Genomic DNA, 22,170 nt, shown 5'->3' with positions numbered 1-22,170 from the left:
AACATTATGCAGTGAACCAGGGAAACATATAACAACTCTATTACAAAATGCCCCTGCCCAAAAGAGTTATATAATAATGGACAGCGTGGATAATTGTGCTAATAAGTACCTTCCCAAAGAGAAGCAGTTTTTAAACTTTACGCCTGTCTGGTGCACCTTTTCGCTTGTTTTATATGCACAAATCAGCTATTTGGCACATAAAACATGATTTACGTGCACAAATCATATTTTATACACCAAAAACTTGTTGTATGTGCAAAAATAACCCCAAAACATGATTTGTGCATGTAATACATTTTCTGCACATAAAACATAATTCATGTGTCTAAATCATGTATTTTGCATGCAACACATATTTTTGGGTTAGCAAGCTTTTTGTTTAACTCCCAATCCATATGCATACCATTAGCTTACTGCATCAGGGGTTAACTAATTTTAAGTAGGAGTAAAGAAAATATGCACTAAAATGTAGCTCACATTTTTTTCCATTGGCCTCCATGTGTGTCATGGTCAGAAGGTGGGCTCTGCAGGCAGGGTGGGGCAGTGCCCCGTGTGTGCCTGGACTGTGGGCATTGTAGTGATGTTTTCCTACAGTAATAGTAATAGTGGTAGTAGTCCTTGCCTGCCATAGCTGCATATGTTTTGCCCTATTTTGCTCTTTCTTCCCTCTAATCAAAGTCCTTATTACAGATTTTACTACAGATTCCAGTACATAATACACTACAACCTAGTTATCTGTTAGAGTGAAGGTGAAGAAGAGGAAAGTGAGAGAAAATGCTGGCCAGAATCCTGACTACATGACAAAAGCCATGTCTGCAAGAACAACTCCCCTCAACTAAATGGTCTACTGGTGTTCCCTCCCTGGTTCAACATCTGCCCCTCAGACTTTACAAGGCAAATATCCCTGACCCACTAGAATGGTTCTGTTCTATTTTTCCTCTCTTGCCTAGATTGCAAGCTCCATGGAACAAGTACTGTCTCTTCTATTTGTCTATACAGCTCTGTATACATCTTGGAGTGCTATATAAATGTTTAGTAGTATTGAATATGATAGTAGGTAGAATAGATCCTAGTGGTTCCCCTCCACTCCAGTTTCCTAAAGGCTGAAACTGGGCTACTGTGCTGTTATTAGTGTTAATTATTTCCATAATGTTGTCAGTGTACTTGGCACTGTGCAAGATAATTCATCTGGTTCCAATGTCTCTGTCCGTAGAGTTTACATTTTGAGTGCAGAGGAATTTAAGTGAACTGTTCAATGTACCCAATAATGGGCGAAGTGAGGATTCAGATGGGTGTCACTATTTTTCTAAGATTGTGCACCAACCACTTCACTACACCAGCTCAGATGTCTTTTAAGTGATGCCCATGTTCAAACATTTGTATTAAACACAAGGAGTACTACACTTTTTTTAGAATAATGTGCAAAACTTTATTAATTCTATCTAGACAATAAAATTCTCACTACCACATTCAAACACATTCACACACACCTAAAATCATGTTAAAAACATTTCCAGAACATAGTGATTGCGAAAATTGCTTATTAGTTTTTAACAATCAGTGACTCCAAATACAGTACTTTATATATCTTAGATTACAATAACTTCATTTCCATTACATCATAGTTATTATATGGTATTCGCCATGATCGTTGTTACATTCCAAATTGAATTTGTCCGACAAAAGATCTTTGTTTCTCCCCTCATAGGGCTTCCTCAGGGACTTATGTTCTAATTATACGACAGTCAAATCTCCCAATATGATTCGTCAATATTCATATCCAAGTCCATCAATGGCGTCTATACAACTGCTTTTTCTTCAATTTCATCATTACTCGAAACTCCCAAAAATTCCTTTATACCATGATTTCTATACCGAGTATGTCAACGCATACATCCGTAAGTCGAACTGGCGTACACGCAACGTAACGTCAATCACATGTTACAACGTTTAAACATTAACATATCACATAGTAAAACTATTTACATCATGGCAATTCAAAACATTTGCAAGAAGAATTTATTTTTCATTGGCCCCTGTCACTATACAAGTATTTCCACACCCTTCACCTGCAAACACTTTCTGTGATGTGAGAATCTCTGGCAAGCAGGAGCCCTAGAAAATGATCAAAAGACCTCAATAAAGCCTTAGAAGTGGGCCTCTTTCAGGTACTTAGTGACTGACTGACTGACTGGTCAAAGCAAAAATCAAGAAATGAACTTCGTTCCTGGTCATTAATTACAGGGGTTGACAGCTTCTAGAAGCTAACAGCCTTATTACATTATTATAACTTCCATTCCTACACTAATTGTTAAAGCAGCAGCATTAGCAAATGGTAAATAAAACAAAATTAGACCTTTTCATTTCTGAATTTTTATTTCATCCCCATGGAAATATTGTTCTTGAAAGTTTTTTAAGTGCTCCACCGTGGTTTGTTGAAGACAAGTCCCTTTCCAGCTTCAAATATTCCTTCTGACAGCTTTCTAACAGCCCGATACTGTAAAACCGCGGGAGAGCGGACGAACGCCCGCTCTCCCGGCGCACGCACCGGCCCTTCGCCGGTGCGAGCTATCCAGTATGCTCCAGCATGCAAATTAGGCGACGCGGTGCAAACGAGGGAAAGGAGGCGCTAGGGACACTAGCGCGTCCCTAGCGCCTCCTTTTGGCCTGGAGCGGCGGCTGTCAGCGGGTTTGACAGCCAACGCTCAATTTTGCCGGCGTCGGTTCTCGAGCCCGCTGACAGCCACGGGCTCAGAAACCGGACCCCGGCAAAATTGAGCGTCCGGTTTTCGGCCCGACAACCGCGGGCCGAATTCAAATTTTTTTTTTTTTTTTTACTTTTTTTTACTTTTGGGGACCTCCGACTTAATATCGCTATGATATTAAGTCGGAGGGTGCACAGAAAAGCAGTTTTTTACTGCTTTTCTGTGCACTTTCCTGGCGCCGGAAGAAATTAGCGCCGACCTTTGGGTCGGCGCTAATTTCTTAGAGTAAAATGTGCGGCTTGGCTGCACATTTTACTTACTGGATCCCGCGCGCATACCTAATAGGGCCATCAACATGCATTTGCATGTTGAGGGCGCTATTAGGTGCCGCGGGTGGGCCGCGTGTTTTCCTCCCCTTACTGAATAAGGGGTAAGGGAAAACACGCGTCCAGAGCAGGCTGACAGTGCGCTCCGACGGAGCACACTTTACTGTATCGACCTGTTTATGTGGAAAAGCAGAGAGGTTTGTACCATACATAGGACCAGTGACCTCTTGTGTTGGACACAGACTGTGCTGTGCACTGATTGTTGATATGATAGTGGATTCAAACAGAAAAAAAAAATAATTTGTATACATTTTACATATTTTTTTTTGGAAAATTAAAATAAGATTCATACCTCAGGGAACATGTGAATGCCTGTTACATGCACTTTGTGAAGACTGTATATCATATGCAACCTCTTTTGTGAAGACTGTATATCATATGCAACCTCTTGTTCTAGAATATGTTTTGATACTTTTATTAATAATAATATAGTAATATAGAAATAATATAGTAATATAGAAACATAGAAATGACAGCAGAAAAGGACCAATGGTCCATCCAGTCTGCCCAGCAAGCTTTCCATGGTAGTATCTGCCATGCCGTGCAGGTTACCCCCATGTATCAGTCAGTTTTGCTTGATATGCTTTGCTCATGAGTTTAGCTATAGAAGCAGTCCTATGTTTTTTCTTTAATATCTGTGCATCAGTGCTCCAGACTGTAAAAAAAAAGTCATGACTTGTGTTGGTTGGCTCTGAATCCAAATTCCTCTTTCCTTCTACCCCCTTCCTTCGAAGCAGAGAGTAAAGTTGCAGTTGCTTGATGCTTTTGATCCATGTTTTCTGTTAAGGGTAGTAACTACTGCTCTGCCATGCTTATTAATTTCCCCGAGCATAAAAGTAGGGGGACCCTCGTTGGTTGCTCTCTGAATCCAATTCCCCTTTTCCCCTGCTGTTGAAGCAGAGAGCAATGTTGGAGTTGCATTAAAAGTATCAAGGCTTATTGGTTAAGGGTAGTAACTGCCGCACCATAAAGTTACCCCCTTGCATGCTTTCTTCATATCCTTTAGGACTTGGCCATAGAAGCAGTTCTGTGCAATAACTTGTACATATTATTACCTGTCACCCAAAAAAGATTTGAAAGTGCTTTACAGTTTAATATTTTAGAAACACCTCTGGGCTGCTAACCTGGGTAAAAAACATTGGGGGGGGGGGGGTGGCGGCAGGGGAATCACAAGGAATAGCAGTTGTGATTTGAACACCAGCTTTCTTAGTTCACAGTACACTATGCTAACTACTATGCTATTTCTCACTCCACTAGCTCACAAAAGGAAACCCAAGTCTATTGTCCCTAAGACATATGATTCCTTTCACTTGTAAAGAAATGCTAACAATATATACAGACAGTAATAGTTTAACCCTTTAAGAAATCTTTTTTTCAAGAATTAAATGTTTTTTCCCAGCAAGTCTGGGCTCTGTATTGGGAGGCACTACCCAGAAGAAGACAATACATTGAAATTCTTGGCTCAGTGCAGAGCGGCAGTCAAAAAAGCAAATAAAAAGTTAGGAATGATCCGAAAAGGAATGGCGAATAAAACAGAAAATATCATATTGCCTGTTGAGCCATGGTGCAACTGCACCTCCAGTATTGTGGGCTGTTCTAGTCATCCCCATCTCAAGAAAGACATAGTGGAACTAGAAAAGATGCAGAAGAGGGCAACAAAAATGATAAATGGGATAAAACATCTCTTCTATGATGAGAGGCTATGTCTGGTTAGGGCTCTTGAACTTGGAAAAGAGATGGCTGAGGGGGGACATGATAGAAGTTTTTAAAATCAATGGTAGTGTGGAACTGGTAAACACTAAAACAAGGGGACACTCTATGAAGCTAACAACCAGCAGATTCAAAACAATGAATATAGCTTATAAATAGTACATGTGTTGACACCGGGGGCTGGCGCAGGGCAGATATTACGCATTCAGAAAATAGTGCAGCCAGAAGAGGAGGAAAGGGCCATGGACGTGCACTGAAAAAGGCGATGGGGAGCTCGGAACGAGAGGGGGACTCCGCTCTTACGTCACTACTCACGCTTCCTCCCACCTATCCCACTTCGAATCTTTCACCGCCCCCCCCCCCCTCCTCCTTGAGCAGGGAGGGCGGAGGAAGGAGAGGGAGGGAGGGACGAGAGGTGGACTCCGCCTCTCCCGGTGACGTCACGGGCCAGGCAGGGGCCGGCGCCATTTTGGAAAGTGTTGGATGGCCAGCGGGCGCGCGGGGCCGGGGAGGAAGGGGGGGGCGGGAGCCAGAGCGGAAGGAGGGGGTGGGGGAAGCAAACACATTGAAAGATATTCGTTAATAAAAATAAAACCAAATTTACAGCTGTATAAGCCGTCTGAGTACAGATAACCAGACAGAGATATTTTACTCCTCCTCCTCCTCCACCCTGCTGCTCCCGGTCGAGCGAGGCCGGTGTCACATCCGTCCACCTCAGGGAGGCGCCGGGCCGGAGCCGCCGCCGCCGCCGCTTGTAAGCACAACATGGCAGGTAACGTCATGGCAGGACTGGCAGCAAACATATGAGGAATAATTATCAATTGCTGCGTTTTATTAATGGTTTTCCTTTACCGCTCCCTCCTGTTCCCCCCACACCCCCCCCCCTTGCCTTTCCTTTCTTGGTCTTATTATTACTGTGTGGGACGATTTAAAAATAATGTATCATTCTTACGGGCGTGAAGCGGGATGGAGCCGGGGTTTAATTTTATTAGTTTGAAATTTTGATACTTTTTTTTTTTTTTAACTCGTGTTGCACGGTAGTAGAAACGTGGGTGTCTTTTTCAAATCTATTTTCTGTTGTTTTGTATGATGCACAAATAAGTATTTTTGTGCTATATCTGTGTGTAATTAATTTCTTTTGCACGGTAACGCTGTTTCGTTTTATAGGGAACACCCTTGTCAGATCAGTGCATTGGATTGCTGTATTTCTTTCTTTCTTTTTTTTTTTTTTTTTATACCTTACGTATCTTAATGGACACTGAATCCCAGGCCTGAAATGCAGCAAGTTGCATTTTATAAAGTGCAGAGGGTCGAGAGAGCGTGGGTATGGTTCGATTAGAAAGGTGGTGGTGGTGGTTGCATCCACCCTTTATGGTGCTGAAATTGAGATTTTGTTTTGGGGTGGGGGGGAAGAAGAGAGAGAGATGGCAGCTTTCCCAGTCTGGAGGATGCACATGTGAAGTCTGATTGTTGTTCAAGTATTTTTCACCCAGTGATCAGATATCCTCTAGCTCCTTCCATTGATAGCTAATGTATATCTATATAATCAGGTCAATGCAATATCGGGTGCTCAGGTCAGCGTGCCGCTTAACACATGGTTGGTTGCACATTTTGGACATGCTAGACTTACGCCCAATGCACTACGAAGATTAGCATGTTCAAAATGTGCGTCCAATCATGCGCGTAGCTAATAGCGCTCATCACATGCAAATTCTACGTAGATGAGACTATTAGCTATTACCCTACAATGCCAAAAATTGCTGAGCAGCCAAGGTACCCATTTTAATGCTGCAAATTTAACACCTGCCTGGGAGCAGGTGTTAAAGCATGCCGAGCTCATGAAAAGAAAAATCTGCTTTCTGTGATTCCTTCTATTAGTTTTGTTGCAATACAGCATCCCCAAGTTTTGGCCTGCTTGAAGGAGTGGATAAATTATTAAGTGTTGGGCACTTAATATTAATTTACTCCTTCACTTACTGCCAATTTGTCCTTTCACTGTCACATGTCAGTGAAAAGGACCAATCCCCTTTAAGACGCTGTCCTGAAAGGAGATTGGTCCTTTCCTCTGAAAAGTGTCAGTAAAAAGGACCAATTGGGAATAGCCCTACCACGGGTAGTGGTGGGGGGGTGGGGGGGCTTGGGCTGTTGTGGATGCACAGCTGCTCTCCTGGGCGCCCAATGCAGAGCACTAGGGATGCACAAATTATCCTCTGCGTGTCCCTTTTAACGTGGCAGCTCATTTGCCTATTGCATCAAACATTCAGAAGAGGTGGACAAGCGAGCATTCCAAAAACATGCGCCCATCTTTACGCAATGATATTGCATCGTCCTGTGTGTGTCTTGGTTGGTGTATCTTTCATATTAGTTTGCTAAACTTATTAAAAAAAACAGCAAAAAGCCTGGGAAAGGTGAAACCTGTCTGACAGAAAACATGTTGGTTTTTTTTTTGGGGGGGGGGGAACCAACTCTTATCTTATGCTGTTATGAGAAGGTAATATAAAGAAAAGTTCCAGTTTGACAGCACTTGAGAATGGATGAGTAAAGGGATGGTGGTAGTTGCATTCTTTTCCTGTGTGGATGGAGCTAGTTTGGATTGAAATAGAAGTGGGTGGTGACAAGAGTAGGGTTGAAATGACTCAACATTTGACTGAAGGAGTAATGTTTCTGACGTTTGTGTGATGTGCTTTTCAGTGTAGCTAAAATTGTATGAAGTCCTTATAGAGCTGTTTTTACAGCCCGGCTACGCGTAGATCTCCTGATACACGCAGAAGTGCTGGCCTCGATGAAAGGGGCAGAGTGGAGGCCAGCTGGGACAGCGGCTGTTAGGGCCTGTCCCGGCAGCTGGCTGGTGCGCAAAACTTACACCTGCTCAGAGGAGCGGGTACGTTTTTTAAAACAAAAAATTCTAGTATAGATAGGGTTAGTTTAGGGGTCGGGGAGGAGAGGGGGAAAGGTAGGTAGGGGGTATAGGAAAGATCCCACCCAGTCCATTCCTTAATTGGAGCAGACTGGGAGAGAAGTGGGAAAGGCCTATTCAAGTCGCCACTCGTTTTTTAAAATTCCCCCTTGCGCGTGCGAGAGGCCACCCGCCTGCACATGCACGTGCGGATATTAAAATCCAGAGCACATGTGCATACGGGAATCATATTTTACGATGTGTGCGGCGCCGCTCGCATGTTATAAAATCACCGCGTCCATATGCGCACGCCAGAAACCGCACGCATGTGGACGCACATGCGGACTTTTGAAAGTCGACCCCTATATCTTGTTTCGGTTGGCTATCATAAAAATGTTGTTTGTTAAAATTTAAATCAATGCTTTGATGCATTTTTTAAAATTGTAGCTAGAAGTATTTAATAACCCCAGAAACTGAGGTGCTTGTTACATGTAAAGAATGAACTGTTAAAATTTTAATAGGGACAGGTTTTTATACTGATAAGTGAGTTCTATGATTATCTTCTAACTCAAGTCCTGCATGGTAACAAAATTTGGAAAACTATTGTCAATCATCATGTTCCAGGATTTCCTTAGAGCTACAAAAACTTTCACTGCTAGTTGTGAAATATTCTGTGGAAAAATTCTGAATTTCTAATAGCGTATTTACTGAGATGTTTTTCTCCCCCTTTATTACCAGGAAAAAAATCTGTAACTCTTGTGTGTATATTCACTAAACTTTGGATGCTTGAAATGAACAGCCAGGGCAATGATTGTTGTGGAGCAGGAATGTTTGTATCAAAGTTCTATCTAGACTTTCATTTCTTGTGCAAGATTTTGGGATGGTGATCAGTAAAAAGCAAATCATTTCTGTTATCACTCAAAACTTATTTTCTTAAGTCACCTGTTGGCCGTAAATACAGACTTGATGGTTCGCAAGGATGGAGCCTGGTGAAACACACTAACAAGATTTTCTTCTTCTCCCTGTAGGTGTTGGAGGAGGAAATGACATTCAGTGGTGTTTTTCTCAGGTAAAGGGGGCTATCGATGATGATGTAGCAGAAGGTAAGGATCAGACTTTGAAGCTTCTTTAAAAGCTGTGGGCTCATTGTGTGCGGAAGTGCCAACGTTTATTAATATCTGGTTTCTGAAGTATCTGTGTTGGTTACTTGTCTTGCTACAAGCTATCTTTTCCTTGTATGTGGCACAGTGAGTTTACATACTGTAGTATATCAGCAGTTACATTTGTATAACAGCAGTTATATGGTAGAAAACACAAAATATCGAGCATGGAGGGAGTCTTGTTTAGGAGTTTTTATAATGGATTTTTTGGGTGGCCTCAGACTAAGGCCACTGGCTCTTGCTGGTGGCTGCTCTGGCAGTTTTTCCTACCATATTTGGTTAACCAGGGCCAGCTCTAGGCTAATCAGTGCCCTGTATAAAACCTGAAAATGGTGCCCTCCCCACCTTCTAGTGAAAAATACCAGTTTCACTCATACCACTTCACTATAACATCTTCAAGGATTTCTCCTTTCCTTTTTCCTCCCTCTCACTGACAGATTTTGGTCTTTACCAACCTTAGGCCCTATTGATGCCATCAGGCCCAACCCACCCCTGGAAAAATGGACAGTACCAGTGAGGTCCCGGGGTCTGTGCAGAATGGGACAGAACCTCAATATAAACCTGTACCTCATGTTCTACAAACATATATTGTGACCACAGAAACTCCCCCAACAATGGGTGCAGAGCAAAATTGAGAGGTTTCCCCTTACAACTCATACAAGAAAACCCTGATAAATTCTGGTGTTCTGTCAATAAAAGCAACACAAACTCTCTCCACTATCAGGTACATAATGAATAAAACAAAACTTAAAAAAAAAAAGCATTCTAGAATATGCATATAGCAAATCTGCTATATATTAACAGCACTACTTCCCATGACTCAAAACAGCAACATACCAGCCTCTGAAATGGCAGCACTGACAACATTACACCTGGCCTAAAACACCAGTGAACCCACTATTGGGAAACAGAACAAGGAAGACTACTACAGATCCCTACACAGAACTTACATGCTAGCAAAATCCCTCACCTCCGTCACACACACACAGAACATAGACAGACTCTTAACAAATACAGAATATTACCACAAAGGAGAAATGGAACAATGCAGATAAAAACAGAAATGGAAACCCAAGAAGCTAAATTCTGTCACTTTTTCCAGTACTGTGCAAAATACAAAGATAATCAGAGATGCACATTCCCAAAGTTGATATATTCCAGTCACTAAACTGAAAATAAAATGCTTTTTTTTTTTTTTAACCTCTGGACATTTTTTTCTAAATGTATTGGTCCTGATCTTTTTTTAGTTCTGCTTTCTTTCTGTAGATTTTATCCTGTTTCTTGGGTCATCATTCTTTTTCCTCCTACATATTATTGACATTGATCTCATTTTTCTCCATTTTTTGTCTGACTTTCTATCCACTCATAGCTTTATTTCTTCCCTGTATTGCCTCCACCTCCAGTCTATCTGGCTCCTTTGTCCCATTCAACAACTATCTTTTTTTTCTGACCTATATCTTTCCCCTATCACTTCTCCTATTCATTCCCTTTCATTCTCACCCCCTTTCCTCTAGCCACTCCCATCATGCTCTTCCATCACCATTTCTTTACTTTTTCTTCCTTACCATCTTCCACATCTTTTGTCTTGCACCCTTTCCTCTGTCTTTCTCCTCATCCCACCTTTCTCTGATGTCTGTTTTTCTTCCCAGCCTTCAATCTCCCTCTTTTCATATCTTGCCTATGTACCAGCTTTCCCTCTTCCATTCTCCTGTCTTTCAGTCCTTCCCCCAGTCTATTTCCCTCTCCGGTCTTTCATTCACTACCTAGATCACCATTTTCACTTTCTTTACTCCACTTTCATTTACTTTCCTCTCATCCACCCACCCCACCCTACTGTCTCCATTTCCTTTCTTTCATCCCTTCCTTAGTGCTTCCCTCCGCACATTTCACTGAGTTTCTGCTTTCCTACTCAGTCCACCAGTCAAAAGGTTTTTTCTTCTCGTCCCCCTGCTCAGCTGCCTGGACTCAATTTTCTGCGTCTCTGATCTTACCTTGAAACAGTTTCTTTTTTCCCACTTGGGGTTCTCTCCCTCATGTTATATTCTCTCTTCCTCATCACGTGCCATCCTTCCTTACCTTCTGTCATCTCCCCTCCCTCTCCTTCTGTCCCCTACCTTACATTCCTGCCTCCCTCCAACCTGGCCTGATCGAACTAGGCCTGGTCCCGACAGGAAAGTAAAAGCTGTGGCCCATCACTTCTAATCTCCTCCTGCCAGCTCCTCTTCCTCTCAAACTGGTAATCTGAAAACGGAACCATATGGGAGGGACAGGTGCTGGCAGCAGGAGGAGGTTAGAAACATCCCAAATCAGCCCCACTGGGTGGGGGGAGACAGCAATAACTCTTCGGTCCTCAAAGGCCCTATTGGCACTGCGGCCACATCAGAAGAGAGTGCTGCTGCCCCTCTAGTGCTTGGTGCCTTGTGTGACCACACAGGTCCCACACATCAAATGCCAAGACTGCAGTCCACTATAATTGATGCCTTCATTCATGATGGCTGAAAAATAATTTGGTTGGTAGTTGCTTAAAAAAAATAAAAAATAAAAAGTTGGTCTACCTGTCAGTAGCAGACTAGGGACAGCAAGTGGGAAATGTATACTCATTTGTGATTTCTGGGCATGGAAGGATCTGATCAGGAAAACTTGAAACCTAGGAAACATTTTTTGTTTCATTTCTCATAATGAGTGTCACTCTGGACAATGTTATCAGCCAGTGTATTAACTTTCTGTGTTTCGAGTTTCACTGTGTCACTAGGATGCAGTGTTTTTATTTCCCTAGCTGGCTCAGTTCTCATCTGAAAAAGATAATGTTTGAAAGAGAGTCTGCGTAGTAGAATATTTGAATCTTGACAGCATTTATATAAGGGGATATATATATATGTAGGCAAAAGCAGCAGTTGCTGTGGATATTCTGGGAGTGTATGGCAGTAGAATTAAATATCTTTTTTTTTTGTGGACTTGATGTCCTAGCAGTGAAACATTCATTTTCATGCTTTGGATCCTATCAGTTCATTAAGAATGCCCAAAGTAATTTGCTACAGGCAGCTTTTTTCTTAGATGCAATTGACAGGTATTCAGGAAGCATCGTGGTTCATTCTAGATGTGCACTTGAAGTGGGCCAATTCCACACATCTGCATGCATTTCTTTTAAAAGAAAAGTAGTAAAGCAGTCACAGGGAAAGCCAATAACAGATTCATAAATGTCCAAATGATGTGTAGACCAAAATCAGTCCTGAAACATTCAGGGTTGACTTTATTTACTCTGGTCCTTACATTTGATTTTTAATTGTATTTTAATTTCTACTTATTTCTTCTTTTGTGTCCCCCCCATCCATGCACCTTGTTGGCCTGAAGGGGTTTAGGGAAGTTTGTTTTCAGACTTTAAAGTGCCTTGTAAAAGTCTTCACATTCTTGTATGTTTTTCACATTCTGTTGTCTAAAATATACAAATCAAAATGCATTAAAGTAGGAGTTTGTTGAATTAGTCTACACAACATCCTCTGTGCTTTCATCATGAAAGAATAAATATTCCAAAAGAAATTAAGAATTAAAAAAAAAAAGCCTTGTTTGCATAAGTCTGTCACATCCGTTTGACTGAGTACTTGATGGAAGCTCCTTGTGCAGCAATAACAGCCATGAGTTGTTTAGGATAAATGTCTACCAACTTTCCACAGCAGGATGGTGCAATTTTTGCTCATTCTTAGCAGAAGAGCTCAAGCTCTTTCAGCTTGGCTGGGGATTGTCTGTGGACTGCAATCTTCAAATATTGCCATAATTTTTCTCTTGGATTCAGGTCTGGGCTTTGACTAGGCCACTTGAGGACTTTCACTTTCTTCTTGTTAAGCCACTCTGTTACTTTTGCTTTGTGCTTAGGATCATTATCTTTCTGAAAGGTGAATCTTCTCTTCAGTCCCAGGTCTGTGGCAGACTGAAACAAGTTTTCCTCCAGGATCTATCTACTTTTCACCATCCATCTTTACCCTGATCTTCAAAAGTCCCCATGTCTCTGCTGCTGCTGCTGCTGCAAAGCACCCTTGCAGCATAAAGCTGTTACTACCATACTTTTTCCATCGATGAGTAGGCTGAATTAGTCATTACATGTAAGTAACTTCATCTGGCGGCACCAAATTGACTTGTCTCACCTAGCTAGTAGAGTTTTGAGCTCCTCTGAGCATGTGCAGGAGTTGCCCCATGAGCCGCCTCTGCCATTTTTTGTCTGATCACAAGCATGGATGCGTACTCAGGCTTGCCTCTTCATTTTTCTGTAAACTATTGAATTTGATAACTCTTTCTCAGTATATTCTTTTTCAAGTTGCAGCACCTACAATAGCACTTTTCTGTGCTACTAAAAATAACCATCCCAGAAAAGGTTTTCTAGAGACCTTGCCTCCTCAACATGTCAGGTTAGAAGAAAAATCCATGGTGAACAGATTAAAAAACTATGTCTGTGGTAATATAATGGCCCTCACTGATAGGAGGAAGTGAATGGGAGGGGAGTGAATGAGGGGGCGGAGGTGTTGAAAGACAAGGGGAGGTGGGGTATGTGAATAAGAGGGAGAGGAGGAAGGTAAGGGAAGGAGGAAGAACCACATGCATCTTCACAATTCACAAGTAAGGGGAAGGCAGGGTTTCTGAAGGCATGGCAAGACTGGCAAATTCTGGCAATATCTGTCGCAGTCCAGGGAACCCTGCTCCCTGCCTTCCCTCATTTCAAATCATCAAAATGGCCTGATATATACCATCATTCCCCTTGCTTGGCAGACGTCTAGGGGGACACCCTAGCACTCTAGCGGGCCGATTCAGTAAAGTCTGCAGGAGAGGGCGCACGCACAGGCCACTTGCCTGTGTGCGTGATTCAGTATTTAAATTAGGTCCGGCACTAGTGTCCCTAGCGTCTCCTTTTGCCCCGGAGTGGCGGCTGTCAACGGGTTTGACAGCCGGCGCTCAATTTTGCCGGCGTCGGTTCTCGAGCCCGCTGACAGCCATGGGCTCGGAAACCGGATGCTGGCAAAACTGAGTGTCTGGTTTTTGACCAGACAGCCGCCGGCCGACTTCAAAATTTTTTTTTACCCTTCGGGACCTCCGACTTAATATCGCCATGATATGAAGTCGGAGGGTGCACAGAAAAGCAGTTTTTACTGCTTTTCTGTGCCCGAAGAAATTAGCGCCTACCCAAAGGTAGGCGCTAATTTCTGAAAGTAAAATGTGCGGCTTAGCCGCACATTTTACTTTCTGTATCCTGCGCGCATACCTAATAGGGCCATCAACATGCATTTGCATGTTGAGGGCGCTATTAGGTTCGGAGGGTTGGACGCGCATTTTCTGCCCCTTACTGAATTAAGGGGTAAGGGAAAACGCGCGTCCAATGGCAGGTTAATAGTGCGCTCCGTCGGAGCGCACTGTACTGATTTGGCCCGCATGTGATTTGAAGTGTCCTAGGTGACCCTTCACTTGAGAAGTTTAGGGACCCCTGAGCTAGCAAGTCAAGGATTGATAATGCTGGGACAACCTAGTCTAACCATTTGGTCCAGTGAGGGTCAGTTGGTCCCTTCCTTGGTAATCTCAGTAGGTGGTTGCCTCCAGTGGTCTTACTGAGGAGTATACGTCACCTTGGATCTATGGTTTCTGGATATTGTACAAAATGGATATTCCCTAGAATTTGCCATTCCCATCTCAGAGGCCAGTATTGTGTCCTGCTGCATGTCAGATTCCAAGGGGATGGCTGTAAGGACTACTCTGGAGAAACTCTGCCTGGAGGCTGTGGTCCCAGTGCTATTGATGCTTGGGCCAAAATCAGTACACCTACTTTGCGGATTCAAAAAAGGAAGGTTCCTTATGTTTCATCTTCTGTCTCAGCAGGGTTCAATAGATGTCTTCGAGTACCCTTCTTCAGTATGGAAATTCTTCAGCCCATCATGGTGGTGCTGAGGCAAAGAGAATACCTCTTGTTGCTAGTCAGAGGCTTATTTCCACATTCCCATCAGGGAAGATCACCAGAGGTCTTGTTGGGTTTGCAGTCTAGGAAAGTATTTCTAGTTCAGAGCCTGTCCCTTTGGTTTCGCCATGACACCAAGGATGTGGTCGCTTGAGGAGAAGGAATCGTGGGTCATTTGTACCTGAATGATTGGCTGATAAGGGTTAAGTTGTTTCAGGAGAACCAAACAGCCTTAGTCAGGGTGGTTCAAATCCTAGAAGGCTTGGACTGGGTAGTGAATTACTCAAAGAGCAATCAGATTCCTGCCTAGTTTCTGGAGTATATAGGGTTCTTGCATTCAATACTAGGGTAGGCCGAATGTTCATGATTCAGGAAAGGATAGCTAAGTTGTTAGCTCACGTGCAGACCTTTATTTCTCAAAGGATTCTCAGAGTTTGGGATTATCTTCAACTTCTGGATTTCATAGCAGTCACCTTGAAATTGATCCCTTGTGTCAGAGCTCACATGTACCCCTTCAGGTATCTCTGTTGTCTCATTGGTCCCTATAATATCCGAACTTTGTGTTTTGCCTCCCCCTTCCGCTCTCTGTAAAGCAAAGCCCGACTTAGTGTACTCTTCCCATGAATCTGTTAAAGATTTGTGGATTGTATTAATGTTCTGGACACTCTGTTGAAATTTGTGGAACATGAAACTAAAGCAATTAAAAAGTCTTGTGAAGCTTTTAAAGTTCAGCTTAAAAGCACATCTGCTTTACAGCAGGCTTTGTGCAAGGAAAATCAATTGTTATTAAATAGACCTGAGCAAATGGAGAACCAAATTCGGGGAGGAATCTTTGTTGCATTAATTTTCCAAAGGTCCCATTTATTCCACCCAAAGATATGTGGGAAAAGTTTTAATAGATGTTCTTAAATTTCCTAAACAGGCCCTCCCGTTAATATCAAGGGTATATAATCTATCATCCTTTAGGAAAGGTCCTTCTGACCAAAAACAACATGCAGGTTCTCTCTCCCATTGAACCAACCAAATTGGATATTACTACAGTATTGGAAACTTCTGAGAAAGATACGGTTAATCCTGCAACTCTTATAGTCTCCTTCCTTTTGGAATCTGACAGAGACTGGATTCTCAAAATGTTTTTTCGACACTCTATGGAAACATTGCTGATTTGAAAAGTCTGTTTATATCCAGGTCTTGCTAGACAAACACAGAAGAAAAGGAGACCATTTCTGTTAATGAGGCCCCAAAGTTTTGGAATTTTTCCCTAAACTTCCTTGTAAATTTTTGATTAGATATCAAAGTGCCTCTGATTATTTTCTTTCAACCATCGCAATTGTCATCCTTTTTGAGTGATAAATTTAGGTTTATTTTAAGTTCCTCTCTGACGGATGTGCAGTAATGTGACTGCTCATATTTGAATATACCCCCCCCCCCTTTTTTTTTTTTTTTGGGCTAGTCTATTGTATTGTATTGTTTTCCTGGGGTTGTGCTCTTGGGTCTCTCTGTTAGACTTGGATTGTATGAGACATGTATATGTTTCTCTGTATATTGATTCAATTTTTGTTTTGTATTTCCTTTCTGATATGTCTCATGTATTGCTCTTAAAGTGAATTCTTGAATTGTTATTTGAAAATGCATTAAAAAAAACCCCAAAAACTTTTAAGATATGCCATACTGGGTCAGATCAAGCCCAGTATCCTATCTCCAACAGTGGCCAATCCAAGTACCTGGCGAGTACCCAAACATTTACTAGATCCCATGCTGCTAATGCTGGCAACAAGCAGTGGCTATTCCCTATGGATTAAAAACAGTTTATGGACTTCTCCTCCTGGAGCTTATCCAAATCTTTTTTAAATCCAGCTACACTAACTACCTTAACCATATCCTCTGGCAGTGAATTCCAGAGCGTAATTGTGCATTGAGTGAGAGAATTTTCTCTTTTTGTTTTAAATGTGCTACTTGCTAACTTCATGGAGTGCCCCCTAGTCATTGTATTATTCGAAAGAGTAAATTATTGATTCATATTTAGCTGTTCAAGTCCTTTCATGATTTTGTAGACCTCTATCATATCCCCCTCAGCCATCTCATCTCGAAGCTGAACAATCCTAACCTCTTTAGCCTTTCCTCATAGGGGAGTTGTTCCATCCCCTTTAACATTTTGAATGCCCTTCTCTGTACTTTCTTCAGTATAACTATCTTTTTTTGAGATGCAATGAACAGAATTGCACACAGTCTTCAAGGTGCGGTCTCACCATAGAAGCATTATGATATTCTCCATTCTATTTGCCATTTCCTGCCTAATAATTCCTAATATTCTGTTTTTCTTTTTTGCCTGTCATCCAGTAGCTTCAGACCGGCCATTTAGGCTGTGCTATGCAGATTTGGTGATTCTGAAGGCTGGTGTGCTACACCGTTTCCCATTGCTTGTGGCTTATTACACCAGTGCCCATGTCAGTTGGAGGATCCGGTTCCATTTTGCCTTATGCTCTGACCGTTGAAAAGGTTAACTTGGTCAGGAAAGGATATTCTTCAATAGTGATTTCTACCTTCCAGACCCAAACTGGCTTATGTTTGGGTCTGGTGTCTTTTGAGGCTTGTTGAAAACTCTGACAATTTAGCCCTGATGAGTAGGTATTTTGACTCTCCTGCAAAAGGGTTTGTGGTCAGATTCGGGGGTGGGGTGGGTTTTCTCACTGGCTTCCTATCCAGATGTGGCCTGTTTTTCTTCATGAGGTTAAATGTATTCAGCCTTTCTTAAAGCCCTTGGTTCCTCAGTGGAATCTTAATCTAGTTTTTTATGCTCTGGTGAGTTCCCCATTTGAACCTATTAGGCATTTATGAAGTAGCTTTCCTTAATGATGGTACTCTTAGTCTCATATATTTGGCCTTATCTTGCAGAGATCGCTACATCTTTTTTTTTCCAATCATGCAACAGTCATGTTTCTTCTGGTGCCGTCCTTGCTCAAGGTTGTGTTGCTCTTTCATTTATGTCATGCAAACTCTCTCCCATAATTTCTGAAGTGGGAGTGTCATAGTAAAGATCTTTCTGCCTTTTAGAAGTTTGTATCCTTAAATATCTAAAGATGACTAATCCCTTTAGGAAGACTGATAAGCTCTTTGTTTTATTGGGCAGACCTTGCTAGGGAAAGGCAGTTTCAGAATTTTCATTGTCCAGGTGGATCAAAGAAACAATTTCCATGACAAGTTTGCTGGTTTTAGAGACACTTCATTCTTATTTGACAAGGGGGTCACTCTTTTTTTTTCTTGGGCAGCAATTGCTCCAGAGGACAGTTGTAAGATGGCCACTTGGTCTTCCTTGCTTTTGTTCTGTAAAGTATTACAGATTAGATGTCAGGCTAAGAGAGAGACAGCTTTTGGGGCAGATATTCTCAGAGTAGACCTGAATTTCATCCAATCCACATTAGAAGGGGCTTGGGTACTTTCCACACATCTGGACTAGTCTAGCAGAAAGATAAGAGAGGAGAAAGTTTAGTGTTATGAGATTCCTTTCCTTGAATCCTGCTAGACCAATTCAAAACCCTCCTGGGAAGACCGTGCCTACATTTTGCTTGTCCTTGGTTGAAAGCCTTTGAGTCTCGGAAGTTTAAATGGTCTCTTCTTGGAGAGAACTTGAGGTTTTCCAACACTGTCTATTCTGCATTATATGCTTCTCCTCCCCCTTCTAATCCAAATGAAATTCTGGGAGGGGGAGGACACCTGTCAGAAGGCTTCTGTCCGGATTCATATTAGGTTCAAATTTTGTAGCTTTTTTTTCATAGGGGTTTCTATACTTCATTGATTTGACATAAGGATACTGGCAAGTGCCTACTCAGTACCACTCCTTTATAGCTGCAATGATGTCTCCATCTGTTGGCAAGGTGGTATAAGCTCATGCATCTGGACTGATTTAGTAGGATTCAAGGAAAGGAAATTTTCTCCTTTTCATCTGCAAATCAAGTAGTCAGTGAAAATCAAAAGTGATACATTATTGAATAGTGCACATCAATACTGAAAGTAAAATTCCGGAAGAAAATCACAGGTACAGTCATTGGCAAGTCTTCACTCTTGAAGGTAGGTGCCCTGGGCACTTCCCCAATACTACCTGCAAACTGAATGCAGACTGCTGCTCAATAGGAAATACTTTTCCTGGTATACTTCAGAATATCCCAAGCTGATGCTTTCCTTTTAAGCAGCAGGTCTGTGGGACCTTCTTTCTCCAAGATACTGAAGAAATATCTCTGATGAGGAGTGTGGGGCCAATACCCCTCTTCCTTGAGATCTCTTCCCTAGTTTCTTGGAATATCTCAGAAATCCACTCTTGGACCCCAAGATAATCTCCCTGATTCTAAGGGCCTTAGGAATATCACTCTATCAGGACAGGAGACAGGAAAGATGGTCCTCTCTACTTGGAAATACATTCTAGAAGAATTCTGAGCCATGTGGTCTCATGCGTTTTGTTAAACAACTCAATCCAGAAAATACACCGCCAATTTGGGAATGTCAGACACACTGCTAAACTCCTATCTTCTACGACCTCATCAACCAGTGTCTGTGAGGACATTGAAGGGATACTCTCACACAGTTTGAAACTGATTGGTCCACTTAAATGAAAGTTATTGTGCCAATGAATGGATGGATTGAACCACTGCATAAACATTTTTCAATTGTGGTTAGAAAGCTGCATTGGTCAAAATGTTAGCTTCTAGCCTTAAAGTGGGCAAAGGGAACTGTAAACATATATGTATTCCAAAGTCTGTAAGTTGGTCCTTGTGTTTCTCATTTCTGTGGTGACTTGCCTTCAGGCTCCTGACATTTTCGTTTTTATGGAAGGTTGGAACCAACCTCATTATTTCAGTGCAATGTGAACTTAGCCTGAGGTGTATGTTAATGTATAATATTGATATGAACCAAATTTAACAATCCCAGTGGATAGATCATAAACTAGAAAATGGGGCCCTTTTGGTTGTCCCTGTTTCAGAAGTTTGGATACTGTATACATTCACATTCTGTATTAAAGCAGTACTAATTAGATTCTTACAAAGATGTTTTCTTAGTTGCTTTGTGTATCTGCTTTTTTCCTCTATGTCTCCTTTCTTTTTCTCCTAATTTTGCAGCTTAGCTTCAGAACTATATTGGTAATAAGATGTGCACTTTTTTATTGTCTGCACCCATATAACGTTTTTTTTTTTTTTACTGGTTTGTATTCATAATCTTATATCTGTGTGATTCTGTATGGTATTCTGGTATGTTAGTACAGTAACGCATTCAGTTTATTTAGACCAGTATTGGTGGGGTAGCTAAAACAAACTCCAGTAATTAAAATGCCAAAATCTACTCTAAGGCAATAAAAATCTGAATGTAAAAGAACTGGACCTTTAAGTATTTTAACTACTAATTGAATTATCAAAAACAAATTGCTAATTCTGTGACTTTAAAAGAAACTGTGACTGAAATGTTGTCTAGTTTCCAAAATGTTTCCACAGCAACTAATTGGGCATTAACTGGTAGTTAATGTCCCTTCAGCAGCCAATGAAAACACATAATTTGCAGTTCATCCGTTCCTTTTAATATTATAGCATAACAGATGGATATGATGGTAAGAGCCTTTTTTTAGCAAGTGAATGAGCTGAATCATGGTGCGTGCAATGAAGGGAGGAGAATGGATATGGAACAGTGTCTTTACATGGGAAGCTTCTCAGCTGTAAACTTGATAACCAAAGCAAAATTCAATTCTTTATCTCTGTCGCTTATTTGTGGTTTAGTGGGAAAGTTACTATTTCACATTACATGCTGCAGCATGCTTTCCATACCCAGTAATATGAACGCTTCTCTAAATTGCCTCACTCTTTTCCCAATAGTCTTTTCTTTCAGGTTTGTGCTGTGACAGGCTCAGGTATTTAGAAACTTGAAGGCAAAAAAAGACTATATGGTATTTCTAGTCTGCTCCTCTACAATCCCTGTCACTACCTCTGAGATGTCCTGATGGCTTTTAAAGAGAAAGGGGGCTTACATTTGTCTATTAGGGGCTAAATTAGATTAAACAAAAATTGTTTTACTTTATACCATATATATATATTTTTAGGTTTGTTTTTTTTCCCATCGATAAGCAGGCTGAATTAGCCATGCTGTCTGGACATCCCCCAGGCAGCCTTGAGGCAGGAAACTTCTCTGTAGATAAACAGAGCTTTGCTCTGCGCGTCTTCATGGTAGTTCCCGCTTGACTGCCCCTACTGCCCTCGGTTTTGTTTTTTCCTGCACAACTTCCAGATGCAGATCTCCCCTCGTGCTTTTATTCTTTTTTCCTTCTTTTTTTCTTCTCTCTTCACTTCAGTGAACCCCCAAAAGCACTTTTCAGTGCTACCCATGGCTCCGATGACCCCAGGCTTCAAGTATTGCCAATGTGGCAAGGTTATGTCCATCACAGACGGGCATAACTATTGTGACTTGTGCCTGGGGCTGGACCATGACCAAACATCCTGCCGCAAATGTGGCAGGATGTTGCCAAGGGCCCATAGGCAACGGGCTGAGAAAATCGCAAGCTCCGGGATCTTGAAGGAACCTCTTCAGGCTTTTATGCCTCAAACCATCAATCTACTCAATTCTTGTCTGGGTGGGAGCCTAAGAAATCAGTGGCTCCAAAGTGAGTAATCGGAGAAAATTCTTTTTCACTCAACGCACAATAAAGCTCTGGAATTTGTTGCCAGAGAAGGTAGTTAGTGCAGTTAGTGTAGCTGGGTTCAAAAAAGGTTTGGATAAGTTCTTGAAGGAGAAGTCCATTAATGGCTATTAATCAATTATACTTAGGGAATAGCCACTGCTATTAATTGCATCAGTAGCATGGGTTCTTCTTAGTGTTTGGGTAATTGCCAGGTTCTTGTGGCCTGGTTTTTGGCCTCTGTTGGAAACAGGATGCTGGGCTTGATGGACCCTTGGTCTGACCCAGCATGGCAATTTCTTATGTTCTTATGTTCTTATTGTTGCTGGAGCCAACCTCCAAGAAGCAGGGCCAGGTGGGGAAGCCCCCCAGAGAGCTGGGAGGTAAGGGTACGGGTGATAAACCCACAAAAGGCCCTGGTGTGTTGAGCAAAATGATGCCAAAAACAGTGAAGGGCTGCGCAGACCTGCACCCATCAACTTCAGGCCATGTCGAAGATGGAGCATGAAGCAGATCGGTGCACAGGACATGATGCGGTACAGCGCATGGTCTGGAACACCACATGCTGCACTGACGCGTGCATTGAAAGGGAAGTTATCTTCAATATGAAAGTTAAAGGACAAATCACACCACCACGAGTTGATGCACTTGACACGAAAAAAGCATGTGTCGCGACCAAGCACACGCCCGAGTGAATGCTGTCAATCACAGTGGTGTCCAGACCCTCAG

The 22,170-nt window shown here is 42.0% G+C and overlaps 1 protein-coding gene across 4 annotated transcripts in view; it reads left to right on the top strand.

Annotated features, from left to right (window-relative positions):
* The first annotated feature begins 5,336 nt into the window (after positions 1 to 5,336).
* Positions 5,337 to 22,170, top strand: part of PPP2R2A (protein phosphatase 2 regulatory subunit Balpha) — a 247,466-nt gene continuing 230,632 nt past the window's right edge. For 2 of the 4 annotated variants that reach the window (XM_029604090.1, XM_029604091.1), the window contains exon 1: positions 8,726 to 8,800. Coding sequence is in view for 1 of the 4 variants with exons in the window: in XM_029604089.1 (XP_029459949.1) it covers positions 5,567 to 5,573; positions 8,726 to 8,800 (82 nt within the window). In the remaining 3 variants the exon portion in view is untranslated. Of the gene's footprint in view, positions 5,574 to 8,725; positions 8,801 to 22,170 lie in introns of those variants that run through there. The other 2 variants (XR_003857077.1, XM_029604089.1) reach the window with 2 other exon arrangements.

This window comes from Rhinatrema bivittatum, chromosome 5 (genome assembly GCF_901001135.1).
Source record: "Rhinatrema bivittatum chromosome 5, aRhiBiv1.1, whole genome shotgun sequence".
NCBI classification, from domain to species: domain Eukaryota; kingdom Metazoa; phylum Chordata; class Amphibia; order Gymnophiona; family Rhinatrematidae; genus Rhinatrema; species Rhinatrema bivittatum.
This window is presented reverse-complemented; position numbering and strand designations above follow the sequence as displayed.